The sequence below is a fragment of the Vanellus vanellus genome, assembly GCF_965231255.1.
Source record: "Vanellus vanellus genome assembly, chromosome: 15".
Classification (NCBI taxonomy): domain Eukaryota; kingdom Metazoa; phylum Chordata; class Aves; order Charadriiformes; family Charadriidae; genus Vanellus; species Vanellus vanellus.
The window spans coordinates 2,807,334-2,827,464 of NC_138920.1; the positions used below are offsets into that span (position 1 = coordinate 2,807,334).

Below are 20,131 nucleotides of genomic sequence, written 5' to 3' on the forward strand. Positions count from 1 at the left end.
ATTTGCAGTGAATGTTCTCTTGCTGTTGCGACCTGCGGAATGCTGTTTCGGCACCTGATACGGATTAGTGTTGTGTTTCTTAACAGGCTATATATTAATCACTTTATCCTTGCAGCAGCCTTAACAAGGGAGCTATCCTTATAAATATTTTTGAGATTATTCTCCAGCAAAAGGAGGGCGGCTGCAATGAAAACTGGCCCTGATACCTTCCTGCCTCATTCCCTCTCGGCTCCCCTGGCATCGTCGGGCAAGCTCAGCGTTTTCCTGTCGTGGAATTGCTGCTTGTTTTAAACCTGATTTGGATCCCTTTCTTTTGCGTCGGTGGCAAATAGGGTGCTTTTCATCTCGGCTTTTGCTCTGTCGTTCTTCCTCAGAAATTTTACAGTTCAGAGCAGCAAACCTTCTTTGGAAATGCAGCTAATTTGATAAACGTGCTAAAAAATATTCTGTTGCTGGGGTTTTTTTTCTTAGAAATCGTTTCCGAGATGTAATAATATAGTGACAAAAGTGCCATTAGTAATATGGTTTGTAGGCTGAGCCACATTGGAATGTAAATAGGAAAAGTGAGCTATTGAAAGAGTTTATTCAGTTGAGTCCGGAATTGTTTTAACAGTTTGCCTAATTGAGCATCTCGGCATGGGAATGAAACTCGAGACGTTTTGGAAAAGTAGGTTGTTCAAAAGGGATTGCGTGTGTTTTCTGAACCTGAAGACAGGTAATGGGATGTAATCTGAGGAAAAAGATGCTAGATGAAATGTGACTGTAGCTAAAATGTGTTTGTTAATTCTATTAAATACATGCACAAACAAACAGTTGTTTAATGTTTCCCCTGTGCACAGACCATAACCGTCACGTGCACTGGGAGAACAGAAATAATCCACTGGGGGAAATCACTGCTGGCACTCCGACTGGCAGTACCCGGGGTGATGTGCAGAGGTGATGTGCAGAGGGTGAAGAGCACTGCAGGGCAAAGAAGTTTTCCTCACCCAGATTCAGAGCTTTTAACCGTAGGGCTGGAGGTGACAGCGCTGGAGGTGACGGCCCCCGTACGCATGGGAGATGAGACTCATTTAGGACCAGAGGATGATGTCCTTCTAAGAAAAGCAGAAGTTGTCGCAGAGCGTTGTACCACGTTGGCAGTGCTGGTTCTGCTTGCATCTGTACTGTAATTGTGCTTTTGCACACCTTGTTTTGGCATCTGCAGCCCTTTTTGGGTTGGTTTGGTTGGTTTGTTGGGTTTTTTTTTGTCTTCTGGGGTTCTCTCTCCACTCTGATGAGGGATTTTGTGTCTGGAGGTTGTGCTTGAGAATGCAGCTGGTGGAGCAAAGGGTTCAACTTGTGACAATCTATACTGTACCTAATGTGCAGTTGTGTTTTGTTTTACATCCGGAGAAACAGGAGAGAAGAACAAAGATGGAATATTTGTCTGTCTCACACAAACTTCTCATCTTGCTTGTTTTTTGTATTCAGAATTTGAGGGTTTTTTGGATGAGTGGTGGTTGTTAAATATGCCCAGTGAATTTCAGCTACATGCAAAATTCAAGTTATGTTTAAATTTTCCAGCAATTACAGTAGCAGTCTTTCCTACAATAACTGCTCCTCTTTGCTAGCAGACAAAACTGTCTGTTTGCCAGGTTCGTACAGCTTGCCCCGTTAGTCCCATCTGGCAGGAGATGTTTTCTAAGAATCGATTTTGCACCACGGTTGTTTTCTAGGTTAAGCCTGTTTGTGCAGTGATGCTCTTCGTAGGCTTTTTACCTAAGCTTTAACTGTAGCATTTTTAATCTCCCACCATTATAAAGAAATCATAAATGGCACATTTAAGATTGTATTCACAATTTTCGGCGGTTATTCCAGTTCACGTTGCTGGCACCTACGTCGAAGGCTGCAGCTCCTCTGGGTGATTTTGTTGCCAGAATTTTTGTTCCTTTGTGGCTGCTGATATAATGCTTCTGGGGCACGTGTATGCATTTTGCCAGTTTTCATCAAATGTGTTGGTGGAGGCATGTAAGCCTCTAACAACTGCATCACAAAAATTGGTGGTGTGCTGGATTAGCCAAAGGGTTTAACTCCAAATACGTTCCTTGGAATACTTGCCCGCTCAGCAGCTGTGCTTGGAACAGTTCCCCATTTGCCCCATGTCTTACCTTTCTTCTCTCTTGGTTTATGTTCTCCCCGGTTTTGACCAGCAAAACATCGGGGACTTTGAGGTCACGCACTGCTTTTTGAACCTTGGTTAGATAGTTGATAGGACATTAGGACAGGCCCGGGTCTTCCCATGTCAGCTGTTCAGATGCCAGAAACTGTTAATACTCAAGTAAAATTAAATAAGATAGATCTCTCTGCATTTATATACTTCAAATTCTTATTTTGCTGGAAATGTCTTTCGTCCTTGGCGTTTCTGCATGATACTGCCTCTCTTTGTTGGCAGTGGGCTTATTTTGATGTCTGTAATTTTAACTCAGAGATTTTATTACATAGATCTCTCTACAGCCTTCATATATTCATGAAGCCGATAAGCAGTTAAGGTCTTTTACTCTTCATTCCTCTTTATCTTACATCCTCTGACCATGTATATGGACAGCTATAGAAACTTGTTTTTTTTCTAAGTCTGCAAAAACTGTCTTGATTTAGTGGAAATATTGAGCATTGAATCAGAACAATATTAAATTGTCCCAGTGAGTCCCCTGGAGCATCAAATACCCCTGGAGAAGGATTTGGGGGTGTTGGAGGTTGGCAATGTGCGCTGGCAACCCAGAAAGCCAACCGCACCCCGGGCTGCCATCCCCAGCAGCGTGGCCAGCGGGGCGAGGGGGGGATTCCGCCCCTCTGCTGCCCTCTGGGGAGACCCCCCCGCAGTGCTGCCTCCAGCTCGGGGAGTCCCAACAGCAGAAGGACACGGAGCTGTTGGAGTGGGGCCACAAAGATGCTGGGAGGGCTGGAGCCCCTCTGCTGGGAGGAGAGGCTGGGAGAGTTGGGGTTGTTCAGCCTGGAGAAGAGAAGGCCCCGGGGAGACCTTAGAGCCCCTTCCAGTGCCTAAAGGGGCTCCAGGAGAGCTGGGGAGGGACTCTTGGTCAGGGGGGGAACAATAGGATGATGCAGAACAGTTTTAAACTGGAAGAGAGGAGATTTAGACTGGATATCAGGAAAAAAATTTTCCCTGTGTGGGCGGTGAGCCCCTGGCGCAGGGTGCCCTGAGAAGCTGTGGCTGCCCCATCCCTGGAGGTGTTCAAGGCCGGGTTGGACGGGGCTTGGAGCAACCTGGGCTGGGGGGAGGTGTCCCTGCCCAGGGCAGGGGGGTGGGACTGGATGGTCTTTAAGGTCCCTTCCAACTCATACCATTCGATAATTCTATGAGCACTTCCAGAGCCTCAGTATCCCACAGAGGTCTGTGCTCTGGCGGGTGACTTATAATGTCTGATATGTCCATACATTTTTGCTGTGAGGTTAACAGATGTCTCTGGTACCCTGAGCTGGTCACTTCTGGCTACAATACTGGAAGAAATGGTGCTACCATTAAAATAAATTTCTATACATCTTCCCATGATATTAGGAAAAATTTCTTCACCAAAAGGGTTGTCAAACATCGGAACAGGCTGGCCAGGGAAGTGGCGGAATGGTGCTGAGGGACGGGGTTTAGTAGTGGTGTTGGCTGTGTTTGATTGATGGTTGGACTTGATGATCCCTTCCAACCTCAACCGTTCTGTGATTCTGTGATACTTATCTATACAGATGTCACAGCAGTATTAGAGAGAAACCTATTTAGTTTAAAAAAATATATATATTGTTTGGAATATCCATTGGCATTCTGTTAGTTATAAAACTCAGATTCGAGGTAGAAAGAAAGGAAAGAAATGTTTAAGATCAATAGAGCACCATGCAACTTGTTTCCTTTTTGGTAGTGTTTAGGCACAGGAGTGACTGTCGGCAGATCTGGGCTCTGGGTTCAAGTTTGTCATGTTACACTAGAGGTAGTGGCACATTTTAGTGAGTTACTTGCAGGTCTGTGAAAAATGCTAGGAATTAATTACTTGAGTACTTAGTTACGGAAGCAGAAGCCAAACACTGATGTGAAGGCTGTATCTTAATTGCAATTATTTTTCTTTCAGTTCTTCAGAACCACGTCCAGCTGGCCTGGAGGAGAGCGATCAGTCGTCGATGTCTGGAGAACAAGGAATGAATTTAGATAATTCAGGCCCTAAACTTTCAGATTTTGCAAGTAGGCCACCAGGTAGTGGGATTTTTCTGTGGATTATCCGAATGTAATAACTATAGGAGAGCTTTTACTGATCTTTGTGACAGTACTATTTTATTTGTGTCATCACACATTCAAGTCCAAAGCTTTTTTTCCTCCTTGTAACTAATTGGTACCCTTGTTTAAATGCTGAAATTCTTTAAAGTAGCTCAAAATGAAGAGGTGGACACATTCTCATGCATCATCCCGCAGGTATCGTATTGAATATTGTAGTTACTCATCAATAACATAATTGAGAAAAAAATCTGTATTTCTTGCTGTAGCACAGAGTGATGCCTTAAAAGTTAACCAATAGCTGATTTTTCAGAACTAGGAAATAGAGGTTGCAGTTGAAATTATCTTTTGTACATAGGGAGGATTAAATCCAAAGTCCGCGAAGGAATTTTTGTTATAAGGCACATGGGTGGTTCTTAGCACCATTTTGGCCAAGTGGTACATGGCAGATTCTACTTTATACGCTGGAAAATGTGAGATCTGTAGCAGGTATGTGAGTTCGTGTACCGCAAGGCCTGTCAAACTCTTAAGTTTGTTTTAAGGAGTAATAATTAGTGAAAGTCCAACTCTGCATTTCTAAGTGAAAGCAAGCATGGAACGGTTGCAGAGACTTTTCGGGTGGCATGAGTCTGGAGTAGTAGCGAGTAGCTGGTACAATACACCAAGAGATCGCCAATTAAATGTCACGCAAGTCATTCATACATTAAGTAAAAATATTCTTAAGAATTAAGTAAAATCTTTGTCCTTGTTTGTAAAGCCTGGTTCATTAATGTGGCTCTCACATGAGATAAACAGTCTGATCCTGTTCGTTACAGAACGTTCTCTGATCTTTGGTTTTAATGAATGTGTCATCTTATCATCTTAGGTTATCCATCTCAGCCAGTGGAACAAAGACCACTTCAGCAGATGCCACCTCAACTCATGCCACATACGCAGCAGCCGCAGCCGCAGCCGCAGCAGCAGCAGCAGCAGCAGCAGCCACAGCCGCCACCACAGCAAGCCCAGGCACCACCGCAGACACCGCAGCAGCAGCAGCAGATGATGATGATGCTTATGATGCAGCAGGATCCTAAATCAGTCAGGCTTCCTGTACCACAAGGAGTTCACCCGCCTAGAGGGCCTCTGAATCCAGATGCGCAACGAATGCCGATGCAGCAAAGCGGTAACATGCCAGTAATGGTTAACCTCCAAGGTCCTGGATCAGTGCCTCCATCTCCTGATAAACAAAGAATTTCCTTGCCAGGCAATCCTCCTCTGGGAAACAATGCAAGAAAAATGGTTTATCAAGATAACGTACAGAATCCTTCCAGCTCACCCCTCGGAGAGGTTTCATCGGTATCCTCCCTTCCAGAAGGAGCTGGAGCTGAAGGCCCCCCAGCATCGGGAGCTCAGAACAATTTGACGTCTCATTTAGTAGTTTCACAGAACCAATTAATGATGACGGGACCCAAACCTGGACCATCCCCGCTTTCAGCTGCCCAAGGTGCGAGTCCCCAGCAGCAGTCTAATTCTCTGCCTAGCACTCTTACACACCATTTTCCAAATGTCGCCACCCCATCACAAACTTCAAGGCCTAAAACCCCGAACAGAGCAAGCCCGAGGCCATACTATCCTCAGACTCCCAATAACCGTCCACCTAGCACAGAACCGTCAGAGATTAGCTTGTCTCCAGAGAGACTCAATGCTTCTATAGCTGGTCTGTTCCCTCCCCAAATTAATATTCCCTTACCTCCCCGGCCTAGTCTCAATAGAGGATTTGATCAGCAGGGTCTTAATCCAACTACTTTGAAGGCCATTGGACAAGCCCCATCAAATCTCACACTTAACAATCAGTCTAGTTTTGCTGCTCCGCAGTCACACAAATTGGAAGGCATGGTCATTAATTCAGGAAAACAAACCAACGCGGGAGGAACAAAGAGAGCAAGTCCAAGCAATAGTCGAAGGTCCAGTCCTGGATCCAGCAGGAAAACTACACCGAGCCCTGGCAGACAGAATTCAAAAGCAGCTAAATTATCGTTGACCACTCAGCAGAATCCATCTCTCTTGCAGAACATGGAATTACAAAGAAATATGATGGCTGGTCCCTCTTCTTTGCCAACGCCTGTGACTACAAGTTTTCAAAATAATAACATGCTAAGTAGTCAGAATCCCGCAGTCTCTGTGCCTGCTATGACTGGCATTCCTGAAGACAATAAGGAGAGCCTTAGTCTGCCTCAAGATAACGAGTGTCAAAGCGCACAAGGTGGCCAAGGTAACAAAGACCAACCCAGCATTGAACTAAAAGGTATCCCTACTACTCCAGAAGTGAAAACTTTAGTTCCGGAAGAACAGTCGAAAAAAGATGGGCAGGCCTTAGACACCAGTAAACTTCCAGTCCTGGAGGAAAGTAAAACCATGGTGTCTCCAGCTATGAGGGAGGCACCAACTTCTTTAAGTCAACTTCTTGATAATTCTGGAGCTCCTAATGTAACCATTAAGCCCCCTGGGCTGTCTGGTCTTGAAATGGCGCCGATAGTCACCACTGGTGAGGAGCTAAAGAAGATCGCTGTCGTTCCTCCACTGCAGGATTCATCCTCGAGCAAAGAGCCGTCTAATTCGCTTAGCTTGCCCCAAAATAATGAGCCCAGTTCAAATCCAGGGCACCAGGAAGCGGGAGAAGTAAACTCAAACGTTGCACAGAGTGTTCCTCCGGTAATGCAAAGGCCTGTCAGCTCTTCTTCTATTTCGGGTTCTTTACCCCCCAACCAGATAACAGTTTTTGTAACTTCAAACCCTATTACATCTTCTGCTAATACATCAGCACCGTTGCCGTCTCACTTGCAACCTGCATTAGTGTCGACTGTTGTCACAATGCCCAACGTAGGGAACAAAGTTATGGTTTCTGAGGGACAGTCAGCAGTTCAGTCTAACGCCCGGCCACAGTTTATTACACCCGTTTTTATTAACTCATCATCAATAATTCAGGTTATGAAGGGCTCTCAATCAAGTACAATTCCGGCAGCCCCGATGACTTCTAGCTCTAGTCTAATGCCTCAGTCGGTCGCAGTTGTTGGTCCTTTGCATATACCGCAGAATATAAAGTTCTCCTCCGGGCCCACTCCTCCCAGCACATCGTCCAGCAGTCCTGTTTCTAGTATTCCCACCAGCAGGTCACTGGTTCTTAACCCCTTGGCACCTCCTGTTCAGCTGCCTTCTACCCCTACAACTTCTTCCAGTGTTCCTTCACATCTTCCTGCTCAGCAAGTCAAAGACTTCAGCCCAGAGGAGACTTCTTCTCAAAGCGGTGGGTCGAGCGACCAGTGCTCTGTTACAGCAACGCAGTCTGGACCTGTTGTTTCGCCTCTTCTTACGAGTAGTCCAGGATCTGGGAACAGACGCAGTCCTGTTTCATCGAGTAAAGGAAAGGGCAAAGTAGACAAGATTGGCCAACTCTTGCTGACGAAAGCGTGCAAGAAAGTCACTGGCTCCCTTGAGAAAGGGGAAGAGCAGTATGCTTTGGATGGAGAAGGAGAAGGTCAGGGACTAGAAACGTCGGTCCCAAATAGTTTGGGAGCAGAGCCATCGCCAGCAGAACTAGAGAATAAAACTGTGACCCCCCCAGCACCCGGTCTTACAAAACAGAGCACTTCTGGGCCTGGCAGTTCGAGCGTCGGCACTGCGGCTGCTGCTCCTGCCTCCGCGTCTCCAAGCGTGTCAGCAAGCACCGCTCCTGCGAGCGCGCTGCCGGCGGTACCCGCTCCCGCAGCCCCGGAGCCCGCTCCCGCGGCACCAAGCACTAACGGCGGTAGCCACGGAGCTAGCCACGGCAGTAGCCACGGCGGTTTGCCAGCTGAGCAGGCTGCGGGTGGTGCGGCGGAGGAAAAGGCAGGAGCGCATCAGGAACTGCTACAAAGTGCAGGTAAGTCCATTCTGCCTGCGCGGGAGAAACGAGGTTGCTTTTGTAAACTTCCTGGGTGCTTTTTGCCATGAACGTAATGAAATTTAGACACGGTAGCCAAGGCTGACAACTGCTCTTCTGTTTCTAATATCTGGGTGATGCGCAGGCTTGTATTTCACTAAGGTTCGTGTTTCAGATGTTTTATTTCCGTTTCCATTTACTGCTTAAATGGGGTATTTGTCATGAACATATGATGCGGTAACAGAGGAGTGACTTTGCGTTAACTGTTAGAAGTGGGGAGAAAAAGTGGATGTATCAGTAATGACAAAAGTAATACTTAAGGTGCCTCTTGTACCGGTAGATATACTGGTATTCTGCTTCGGTCTTGCCGGAGACTTTTTATTTTTGTAACTTATTTCAATTTATTGACGTAATTTTTGATATTTTGAGTTAATCCTAATAGTACTAGTTCCCTCTTTGAATAACCTTAACCCTGTAAGGAAATAGCTGGATAACCTCCAGAAGAAAAAAAAAAAAAAACACAAACAAACCACAAAACCACTTACGTCTAGGGAAAAATGAAAATGCTCATTTCAGAGAAATACCTGAAAAAGTGATTATAAGTGAATTGCCCCCAATTCAAAAACATAAAATACCTTCACGTCTGAACTGTTTTTTCCTTTACTGTTTTAATTTGAGCATCTGACAGACTCTATTTATGACATTGCTGCTGTTTCTTGATGCCATTTTTAATCTATTGAAAATGGTGTGGAAATAAACCATCAGTCTTGAAGTAAGCTGTCTGAATAGCCACTGTGCTTGACATCATTAATTTAAACACAGAAGGTAAAATCATGGAAGAAAACAATCCACAGAACTGAGAACTTCAGCTTGAAAGTGACTTTCCGTCGTAGCTGTACGCCACTGGAAAGTGGAAATGTTTACTTTGAGCTTCACAGAAGGGATTGTGGTTTGTTAGGAGAAAAATGAAAGTGGATATTCTTTATTTAAACAGGAAAGTTTAACTTCTTGTCTTCGTGTTCTTCATAAGTTCATTATCGCATACAAGAGAAGGCTAGAAAGCATTAGCTCAACAAGAATTGGTTTTCCATCTTATTTTTAACTTGGCAACCTGAGAATTGTTAAGTCACGTCATCATATTGCCAAAGGACTTCAAGGGAGCCTGTGGAGCATATTGTACACTCTTGCAATGTAATTGAAAGAGTGAGAGCATTGATTCATTAACAAAGATGCTATTTTTCCCCAGAACTTCTGTTGAAATGAGCATTAACCTGAGAGAGACTAAACTTTTGAAGTTCTAGGACTTTCTTTAATTTCTCAGTCTGGTGAAAACCTATTACCTTTAAAAATGTGTTTTATGATACTTAATTCCATCGCTTATTCTGGTCGAGAAAACTTGCTCGGGATAGTTTTGCCAAAGTTTTTTTTTAAAACTGGGGAGGTGGTGGGGGAGAGGGGAATAGAGGGTGGGTTAAAAAAAATTGCATCTGTGAATGACAAAATGCAGTAAGCTGGAAGATAGAGTGTTTTGTAAAAGCAGCCCGATTGCACAGCAGAAAATTCTTGTGGCTCCCTTTGAAAATAACACTTTTTCCCTCCGCTTTTATTCTAGCATCCTCTCAACATTTAACACAGAAAAAAAATTCAGTTGCAACATCAGAAAGTACTGTTCAAAGAACAGGTAAATCTCACTTTGGAAAAGCAGAATATAGGTGAACTAAACGCTTTATGTTTGTAGCTGAAAATACATTTATTTTAATGCATATGTAATGGTCACTAAGATGCTTGATAGCTTGGGGGGTTGGGTTCTTTTTATTATTTGTGCTTTTGGGATTGCTTTTCTTTGTTAGATACGTTGTGCTTTAGAAGTCTCCAAAGCCTTATTGGCGATTCAGTATGGGATCAAGTAAAACAAATGAAAAAAAATCACTAAGGCAGTTTTTAGATACACAGTCATTGGCTGGAAGGAGTGGATTTGTAACGATACGTCGTGTTTGAGTTCTGAAGTTTTGTTAAGAGCAAACACGAGTTTTTCTTTTATATGGGACGCTTCTGAAAATATTGTCAAAAGCCGTGCTGGGAATGTCAGTTTTAGAGTTGTAATCCTTTTTTTTCTGTTCAGCTTTTAATGAACCCTCAGCAGTGTTTCAGGGATGGAGCCCTGGCAGATGACTCTCTGTTGATGCCATCGATTATGGTGTTTCACCGTCAGTTCTGTGGTGTTTTTAAAAAACGATTCCCCAGACGAGTAGGGAAAGTGGATAGACGTGGACTTGCACATGGGAAGTGCCACTCTCCATCAATTTGCCATCTCTAATATGATTAGAAGTAGAGCTTTCAGAGAGTAAAAATTGTTCTAAATTCTTTTTCTTTAAACTTCCACTTCAACAGAGATGTTCATGCACCCCGTCGTTCTACGTCCAACTCATTGCCCCGGTGCTGCTGTGGCTGTGTTAGGGACCTCCAGCTGGGGGAAAAAGCACTGACGTTATCGATTTTTACTATTGGATATTCTCCCTGTTCAAATTTTGGCTAGGAAGAAAGATAGCTCTTTCCTTGTGTTGCTTAGTCTATTTTTCTCTTGTTACCAAGACGTCTGTTTTTCCCAGACAGTGCTGTGTGCCTTTACACCGAAGAGTCTGATGTTCCACGAGTACAAATTGTAAGGGGTATTTACCATAAGGGGACAGATATTAATCTGTTTTCTTACTTTTTTTTTTTTTTTTTTTTTTTTTTTTACACCTCGCGCACACCGTAGCAAACTTGGGGGTACTAAATTGATCTTGAAGCCAAAGCCACAGTTTTACCGCAGCGCTGTCCCAAAGATTGTCGGGTGTTTAGTGGTGCGAGGGAGGACGCTACGGGCAGGGTGACAAACGAACCGGGGAGCTCGTCTGTGACGCTGCAGTGGTAATCCCTCAACCCGGGGCAGCCTCTCACGAGACGCGCTGTGCTTGGGTATAGCTACTCCCTCCCAACAAAGGACCTGCTGGATATGGGGAGAATTAAAAGATGGACAGTAAAAAGATTCGCAGTCTTACATGATGAAAAGGAGAGCTGTTTATTGTGGTGAAGACTCGAAAGGAAACCTGATCCGGATGTGTAAAATCACCACGAGACAGGGAGAGAAAGAGGGCAGCTCAGACTTCTCTTTACATCATCTCCGGAGAGTTTTTTTTCCCAATTCAGTAGAAGTATGATTGTCTTCCTTTGCAGTAGAATATATCGCTGTGAGAGGTGGTTGGGATAAGGCGAAATTTTACACGCTTAGTAGAGCCAAATTAGTGTTTTTAAGGTTTAAAACTAACAAACCCTAGACGTTTTAGAAGGAATAAACTGTCTAAAATGGAAGTTTAAAAAGGGAGAGGACGAGGGCTACAGTCCGGCCGTTTCTCTGCAGTTTTCTTCTGCAGGGTTCCTTTTAACATTTCTCTGTCCCAGCTGGTGCAGGCCACAATCAGGAAGAGCCCTCGGCTGATGTGGAGCTTTGATACGTCAGCTTGCCTTGCTCTGAGTAACGATAGATGAGAGAAATTGATTCTTCAGAATTAATGCATAATGAAAAAAGCTAGTCATGCCTTGGCAGCGGGTACGTACTTCTACAGTGGACTTAAAACTTATCTTTTTCTCTTGTAGAACTTGAAACAAATGCTCCAGTAGTTGCTGGTCAAAGGTAAGGAGATAGTTTGTGTAGATTCAGAATAGATGTAGCTTTCATGGGAGGAAGTCCCTTTCTCTTCGCTTCAATTGCTCAACTTCTGCTACTGCTTTTCATTTTCTTGTCCATCCCCTTTCTGTCCTGCTAAGAACTTGGGCTAGTTGAATGTTTCAAAGCATTGCCGAAATGCAGAACGTAAGGTCACTTTTTCCCCGAGTCTGTCTTCGGGCTTTGGGCCGTGTTTCCTCTTATCCCTTCAGGTTTGTTTCACGTCCTGGAAGGGTCTTGACGGTTCCACCGTTCGTTATTTTCTGAAAACAAATCAAAACTAACCCCCCCAAAGCCTGCAGCGTAGCTGTCATGGGAATTTCAGTTTTCTGAAAGTAGTTCTTTCTAAAGTTTGCTCTTCTTCTGCCTTTGTGACCGTTTTCTCCAGATTTCCTCTGAGTTTGCTTGTTGACACCTTGCCCAAACCAAGTAGAATGCCAAGTAGAAACTTCATCTTGTCCCGATGAAGACATTCAGTAATTAAAACATCAGCTTTCAAATGGTTGTGTTCTGTCAGAAGAAAACACGGTTTCCAAGATCTATTTCTGTTAGGTCCTAAACCCACCAGGCTCTTACGCTCAGCCGAGTCAGACCTCTGTAAGGTTTTTGGCTAATTGTGGTGGCACAGCTGGCCGGGTTTTTGGTGCTCCCTGGTCAGTGAGTGATCCCCTAAGGCAGGGCAGGAGGTGCAGTTCGCTCGGTTGGGTCATCAGGGAATAAGGCGGTGTCTTCTTTTGTAGGGGAGGTGACGCGATACTCTTTCTCAGATCAGGAATGACTCTGAATTGAATATTGAACTATATTTGCCTTCACTCGGATTGGGATCTTTCCAGTTGTATCAAAGACGAACTGAAATTGCACGACACGTTTGATTTAGGGTAGAATTTTTCTAAAACGCTGAAGGTGCGACACTTGGCAGATGAGCAGATTCTCCAAAGGAAGTGTCCTTGCGTGACCGTTCTCCAAAGTCATTCCAGCCCATCACATTACCGCAAATGCATTTCTGATTGGATTTTTCTGGACTGGCGCTTTTCTGCACCAGACCGGAAAAGAAGGGAAGTTTTCAGGCAAACTGTGAATTTAGTGCTGGCTGATACAGCAGTCAGCTTTGAGCTCCTGGAGTCCAACGCCATACGGCGCAAACCGTAGAGGAACCTTGCAACCTACAAAGCACCAGAAATATTTTTACTTGGGCCAACTTGATTTTCCTCCTATAAAAGGAGAGAAGTGATGCGTTGGTTCCTATGAGATGATCCAAACTATGGATTAGGCACTAGAATCTGTGCAAATGATCTGTAATAACTGACCTTCGGCTGATGGTGCCTGGTCGCTCACCTCCAGGTATCCTCTGAAGTAGGCGGCTGTTGCTGCCGCTGCCCAGGTTACTCCCCAGAAGACCAGTTTGTGACCTGTTTGGGAGGGTTCAGTTTATAGATTGCCCACAGGGAAATAGATTTCAATAATTATTTTATATCTGAGACAACCCACGTGCTTCCATATTCTCCTCTACTGTGTGTTTCCTTGCTTGGGAAGGTTTGTCTTTCCCTTCGTTGACAAACTGTGTTTTATTTCAGATATCTGTTACTTAAAAGGCCAAGTATTTGTAGTAGTTTTTCCTCTCAAAGCAGGACTTCCTCTGAAACGCTGACGCTGTCGTGGAACCTCTGTAACGCACAGGTCTGCTCTGTGCGCTTTCAGTCAGGTCTCTGGTTAAGGCAGCCTTCCTTGAAATCTTGCAAGTATCACCCAAAGGGCACGAAATGAGTTTTCTTTCTCCTTTTCCGTTATCGGCAGCGTAATTTATTTGATTACTTACCTTTGAATTCACAGGAGATAAGTTTAGCTTCATCTTCAGAAACCACTTAGTCATCGGAAATTGTCTGGCTTTAATGGATTAAGGAGAAAACAGGATGAATTTACAGGGTTAAGAGGGATGAAATAAAAGAGGAGTTTAATTACAAAATGTCGCACTCCATTTATTGTCTCAGTGACAAGAAGCGCGGATTTCCACACGACCTAAAATTATTTTTTTTTATAGCAGAAAAAGCTGTCTGTTATAAAAAAAAGTATTTTAACTTCAAGCTTTAAAGCTCGAAGGAAGTTTTAAATAAACCTTTAAGCTTTTTAATACGTGAAGAAATCACTTGGCTCAATGGAGCGAGTCTTTTTAGTGGGAACAAAAGCCGGCACGCTCACCGAAGAGTTCATAACTCCTCCTTACCTTCATCTGCAATTTCAACTCTGTGTTCCCGTACCGTAGCAGTCTCTAATGTGACTTGTTTGCTTTTCCTAGACCTCAGTAATGGTGGCGCCTGTGGAAAACAGAGCAGACAATTTATAATGCATCTAATTTCTTGGTCTTCTAATGTTGAAAATATTCTCTTTGAGGACTTCTCAGTTCTGTATCCTCTGATAATTTTTAATAGAAATGGACTATACTCTGGCTTACTCAGGTCATTCTTCATCTGATAAAACTTCTGGTATCTCTAGCGTTTCATACCTTCAGTGCTAATAGTCCGGAACTGATACCTGTGTCGGTCCATCCTCCAGCTTGTCTGAGTTGCATAGAAAAACATAATTCTTCTTACACTTCATCAGAAATATTTTGTCCCACTTTATTAGTAATGAGACAAAAGAGAATTGTGAAAAGTCTAAAACTCCAAATAGAAGAAATTCAAGAACAGAGGATTCTGCCGCTTCACAGGAAACTGTAGAGAATGGACAGCGCAAGAGATCCTCCAGACCAGCGTCTGCATCCAGCACTGCAAAAGGTAAAATGCACAGCCATCATTTCTCTGGAGAGGGCAGGAAGTAACGTACTTCCCCAAATAATAACCCTTTAAAAACCGGCTCGTACCGATGGTTTACAGCTTGTAAGCGTTGTGTGCTGTTAACTCTAGTTTCAATGATTTAGTCGCAGGTTGGTGTTGAAATATTTACCGACGTCTGCACTGGCAGTAAATCTTGTATGAATTTCCCCTTGTTAAATTTGTGGAACTTGTTTGCCGCAGTACTCATCAACGTAGTGGCCAGCACGCTTGCCTAGGTGAAGTTGAATTCTCTTGGCAGAAATGTGTTGCCATTAAAAGGACTGTACTCAAGTCAAAAAGGGACTTTTTTTTTTTTTCTTTTTTTTCTTTTTTTTTTTTTTTTTTTTTTTTTTGCCTGAAGCCTGAAAGACACAAGACAAATGCTTAAGTCTTCCCAAGTGCACGGTCAGCTCTTGCCAAGCCAAATGCTGTGGTTGAGGCGCGCTCAGACCGCGGCCTGGGCGGCAGCCCGCAGCGTCGAGGAGCGCTGTGCGTTAGCGCACAGAGCCTCAGCTGTCCTTGCCGAGAACACGGGAAATCCTAAAGTCGCAGCTATTAACCCGCGGCATTAGCAGCTGCTGACGTGCCTTATTTCTACGCAGGTTACGGTCTTTTAACAAAGCCTGCAGCGTTTGTGTGACGCACCGGGTCGTGACCGGAGTGCACGCTCCCCGGTGCCGTTCTGCATTTCTGAAGCTAACTGTGTCAGCTCCTTGTGTTTAAGGGTCAGAAAAAGTCTGATGGACGAAAGTTGTGCGAGAGGGTAAAGAGAGACCCTCAAGAGGCACCATTCGACCAATATTTTAAAGATAACATACAGAAAACAGAGGTATTAATATAAAATTCTTATGAAAGGAAGTCAAGTTGAATTCAGCAACCGTTTCCCATACTGAAGATACTAAAGTTTGACGGTAAGAATATTTGCGTTTTAAGAGTTTCAGAGAAGACTTCCAGCTATATGTAATTGTGCAACGACTCTCAAAGATTACCTGGAGGGACCTATACGTTCTGCACTTTTGTGGCTGCTGAATTTAATTAAATTTACTTCTTGTGGCAGGATTGTGCAGAAGAATCTAAGTCTGTATTGTAAAAATAAATTCTCTTTCGTGATTGTGAAGAAAAAGGTTGAAAGATGTGAAGCCAATGTAAAATCGACTCGGTGATACCTTCCTGAGTTTGGGGGGATCTGAAACGTATGACCTGCCCCACATACTGTAATGACTAAACCTAAAGATGACAACCAGTGGCACGTCAAATCCTGAAAACGTGGGAACGTGAAAGTACATGAAATTGAAACAATACCAGAACTCACTTAGGGGTTTTGTACTGACTGTATTATTCGTTTACCTCTGTAAGTAAAATCACTGCTTTTAAAACATGTGTCTGGAACTGCTGCGGTACCTAAAGGTTGTGCTTGAAAACGGAGGTCCAGCTTACCGTGTAGTCCCCTGGGCTCTGGTTACCTTATCTCCGTGCAAGCGACTGAGCAAAACGGGACTCTCTCGTGGAAGAGGACAGGCTGGAGGGTTAGGGAGGTAGCCGAAGAGCTGTACCGAGGTTTGCCACTTGTGCCTACTCTGGTCTACGTTTTTATCAGTGAATCGTAGCTTAAAAAAGCACAGTTGCTTCGTATGCTCCTGGCCTCCTCCTAGACATCTACGGTCACATTGTCCGTGTCCCGAGAAACTCGCTGACTCACGTTAAAGAGAATGCGGGGATGGGAGAAGTTACCTTTTGAGACGGAGGCTGGTTGAGGTCATTATAAAAATGGCGCATAGGAAAAACTGAAGTATCGCAGGGAGAGAGAAGGGGACTTTGACCAGTTCCTGCAGGAATTCCCTTGCTAAGCATCAGGAGGGAGGAGGCAGAAGGATAACTGTAAGAGAAGAGGACACACTGAAAGTCAGCCCTCCTCCATACATACATGGCACACTTCGGTGAGCGGGTTTGGGGTGGAAGCAGGCGAGGGAGGTGCTGGTGATGCTCACGAGATGCTGGTGATGCTCAGGAGGTGCTGGTGATGCTCAGGAGGTGCTGGTGATGCTCACGAGATGCTGGTGATGCTCAGGAGGTGCTGGTGATGATGTTCACGAGATGCTGGTGATGCTTACGAGATGCTGGTGATGCTCAGGAGGTGCTGGTGATGCTCACGAGATGCTGGTGATGCTCAGGAGGTGCTGGTGATGCTCAGGAGGTGCTGGTGATGCTGAGGAGCGCCTGGGCACTGGGACAGGCACTGAATTGCTCTCCCCAGCGCGGAGGTGTCCGCCGCAGCCGGGCTGGCGAAAGCTGCTGCTGCTGACCAGGCTGCTCCAAAGCTTTCTTGCTGCTTGGAGGGAGCCCTGGTGACTGGCAGTCGTGCCTCTTAAGATGTTTCACTTCCAAAAACTGGTACTGTATTGGTATTTTCACGTTTTGGAGTACCTTTCCAGCAAGGGCTGTTTCAGCTTTTACTGTACCTTTGTGCTTGTTACATTTTGAAATGTTGGGTTTTCTTTTAATACAAAGTTCAGCAGCCACGGAGCTGTACCGTTGCTTTTCTAGTTTTAGACGTCGCGGAATTTTTTTCCCCTTTTGACTCTTCAGATACACACAGCGCTAACAGCTTTTGGAAAATATTGTAGAGAGCCAAAGATACTTTGCCAACATTTAAAATCACATTTTTTAAAAAAAAAATCTAAAGATGCAAATACCCCTTGGTCCTTACTCTTTTCTTTTTTGGTGTGTTTTGAAACGGAAACGTAGTGCCTTGGTAAGTGCACTGAAAAATGTCATCTGCTTTCACTGTGGCTTCTGCAAGTGCTCCCGGTTGTTCTGCTGCAGCGCTGTGGAGTATTTTGTACCTTTCTGCATAAGCTGTTTTTCTGTGAATCGTAATGTACGCTGAAGAGACTTGTTTTCTAATGACCTGGCTTTCCAGGGACTCAAACAACTAGATTCTTAACTTGCCTGGCAGGCTCCAAAATCTCTTCCGAAGTTCGTTTTTTCCTAACCGTCTCGGAGATGCTCCGGGTCGATGACCGCAGGTGGTGCTCAGCGCAGCGCCGCTGCGTCCTTCCGCGGTGCGGCTGCGCGAGTGCGGGGAACTCGAGTTAAAGACCAGTTAAAAATAGACGGCTCTCGTTTTTAAGGCCGTTCCGTTAGGACTTCGTAAATGTTACGCTCGCAACGCTCGGAAATAGCGTCCTAACAGAAGCGAGGGGGAACTTGTGTGCTGTGTCGGGCTGACGGCTGCCGCCGGGGTCGAGGCTCCCGCGGTGGGACGGCGTGCGCAGCGTCAGTCCCGGGTCTGTGGAAATCCTGCTCGCCAGAGGTTTCCACCCCGGTGTGATTTTAGAAAGGAAAAAAGAAAAAAAAAAAAAAAAAAAGAAAAAAAAAAAGGCAATCTGTGCACCTCTGGTGAATGGCTTACCGACTTCGTATCCATGCTTTTTTTCTTCTCTTAATTTCAGAAACGAGTGCCAGTGCAATGCAGTCAAAAAGAAGAAAATCCAAGTAAATTACTGCATGGAAACATGAGACTTGTAAATGAGTGTGAATTTACCGATAGGAATTTTGAGCTGTGATTTTTCTTTTTTAAATAAAATTCTGTACAGTAAGTCGTTTTAATATTATACTGTTCCCAAGAAATGATTTTTTTTTCTAAAAAACAGATAAATAGATATAAAAACTGGGTTCTTCTAAAACCCCCTGGATTTACAAAGTGAACTCCAGGGTTAGCACATTAGGGTGATGTGTTTGTATGAAATGGAAGGGGAGGGGAAGAAAATTGTAAATTTATTTGTTTCCACTTTTCATAAACAAATTAGAATACAGGGTTGTCATTTTTAGGTATTAAAATAATGTATTGTGCTGTTGTTTAAGTACTGTATGTGAATAGCAGTAAGAGGGTTTATAAACAAACCCGATCTTGTTTGGAAATGTAAATAATTTTATTATATAGTAGATCTGATGTATTTGTTGTAGAAATGGACCAGTGAAACAAACAAACAAACAAAAAATTTAAGGGTTTGTATAATGTGGAATCCCTCATGCTCTAAATAAATGTTATTGTCCTATAATTTGGGTTGTATTATTATTAGCAGCGACAACAGCATCGTTCCAAACAGGAAGAGCGAAGGGATTATTTCGAGCTCTAGGCCTGCAAGCTCCTTATATGGAGCTTTAGAAAGGAATTTGTTTAACCGCAAACGAATTAACTGATGCAGCTGTTCTTGCAAAGCAAGAAAAAACCTCCCGGGGCACCCTCCCGCCCTGGGGATAACGCGGGATGAACACCCAGCGAGGAAACCCAGAAGACGGCACTCCCCGCAAATAAAGCTTCTCAGCGGGAAAACACGGCAGAGAAAAATGCCGCATTAAAGGGTTTGAAGACTTTCTGAAATGCGGTAGCCTGAAGTATATTTATCAGGATAAGGATACTGCCAGCAGCGGTGACTGCTTCGCGTGTGCTGCCACGGAAAGTAGGTCAGGGCTCTTTGTTCCGGGAACCTCTCGCGGCGAGAAACTGCGGAACCAGTCTTTTCAGATCGCTTGTTGCTTTGTGCACAAATAGATACTTTTACCTTTTTTTTCTTTTTTCTTTTCATACGGAATTTGAATAATATATTTATGCATATCAAAAGGCTGATTAAATATAAACTGTCTTTAAATACAAGTCGTCACCTCTTCTAATGACAGAAATTACCTATTTGTGCACAAGGTAATGGAGACTGAGCGAGGCTGATGCCTCCGGTCCTCGCCGTCGGAGTTTGGATGCTCTGTGTCTTTTGCGCGGGAGAAGTGGGATGCTGGTGGGGGGATGCTGCCTCCTCCCGCGCCCCAGGAGCCCCTCTTCTCTGAAGCCCCTGCTGTCCCCCAGGGACTCACGCTTCTCATACTTCACAGGGAGGTGGGATGAAGTTGGTTTCCACAAAAGGTATCTACTCCCTTAGGATTGTAGGTCCATGTGTACACATTTATATATGCGTGTAGGATTATAGTTCCATGCATACACATTTATATATGTGTATTGTCTGTGACATGGACAGTGGGATGGAGTGCACCCTCAGCAAGTTTTCCGACGACACCAAGCTGTGTGGTGTGGTCAACACGCTGGAGGGAAGGGATGGCATCCAGAGGGACCTGGACAGGCTGGAGAGGTGGGTCCGTGCAAACCTCTTGAAGATCAACAAGGCCAAGTGCAAGGTCCTGCAACTGGGGTCAGAGCAATCCCAAGCACAAATCCAGGCTGGGCAGGGAATGGATTGAGAGAGCCCCGAGGAGAAGGACTTCAGGGTGTTGGTGGGTGAGAAGCTCAACGTGAGCTGGCAATGGGTGCTGGCAGCCCAGAAAGTCACCGGCATCCGGGGCTGCATCCCCAGCAGCGTGGCCAGCAGGGTGAGGGGGGGGGAGGATTCTGCCCTTCTACTCCAGTCTGGAGAGACCCCACCGGGAGTGCTGCGTGCAGCTCTGGAGCCCCCAGCATA

The 20,131-nt window shown here is 44.6% G+C and overlaps 1 protein-coding gene across 2 annotated transcripts in view; it reads left to right on the plus strand.

Moving 5' to 3' along the window:
- Positions 1–18,724, plus strand: part of NCOA6 (nuclear receptor coactivator 6) — a 39,159-nt gene extending 20,435 nt beyond the window's left edge. For both annotated transcript variants that reach the window (XM_082490925.1, XM_082490924.1), the window contains exons 8-13: positions 4,110–4,231; positions 5,115–8,147; positions 9,760–9,828; positions 11,784–11,820; positions 14,476–14,624; positions 18,116–18,724. In XM_082490925.1, the coding sequence (XP_082347051.1) occupies positions 4,110–4,231; positions 5,115–8,147; positions 9,760–9,828; positions 11,784–11,820; positions 14,476–14,624; positions 18,116–18,162 (3,457 nt within the window). In that variant the 3' untranslated portion in view covers positions 18,163–18,724. The remainder of the gene's footprint in view (positions 1–4,109; positions 4,232–5,114; positions 8,148–9,759; positions 9,829–11,783; positions 11,821–14,475; positions 14,625–18,115) is intronic.
- The last annotated feature ends 1,407 nt before the right edge of the window (positions 18,725–20,131 follow it).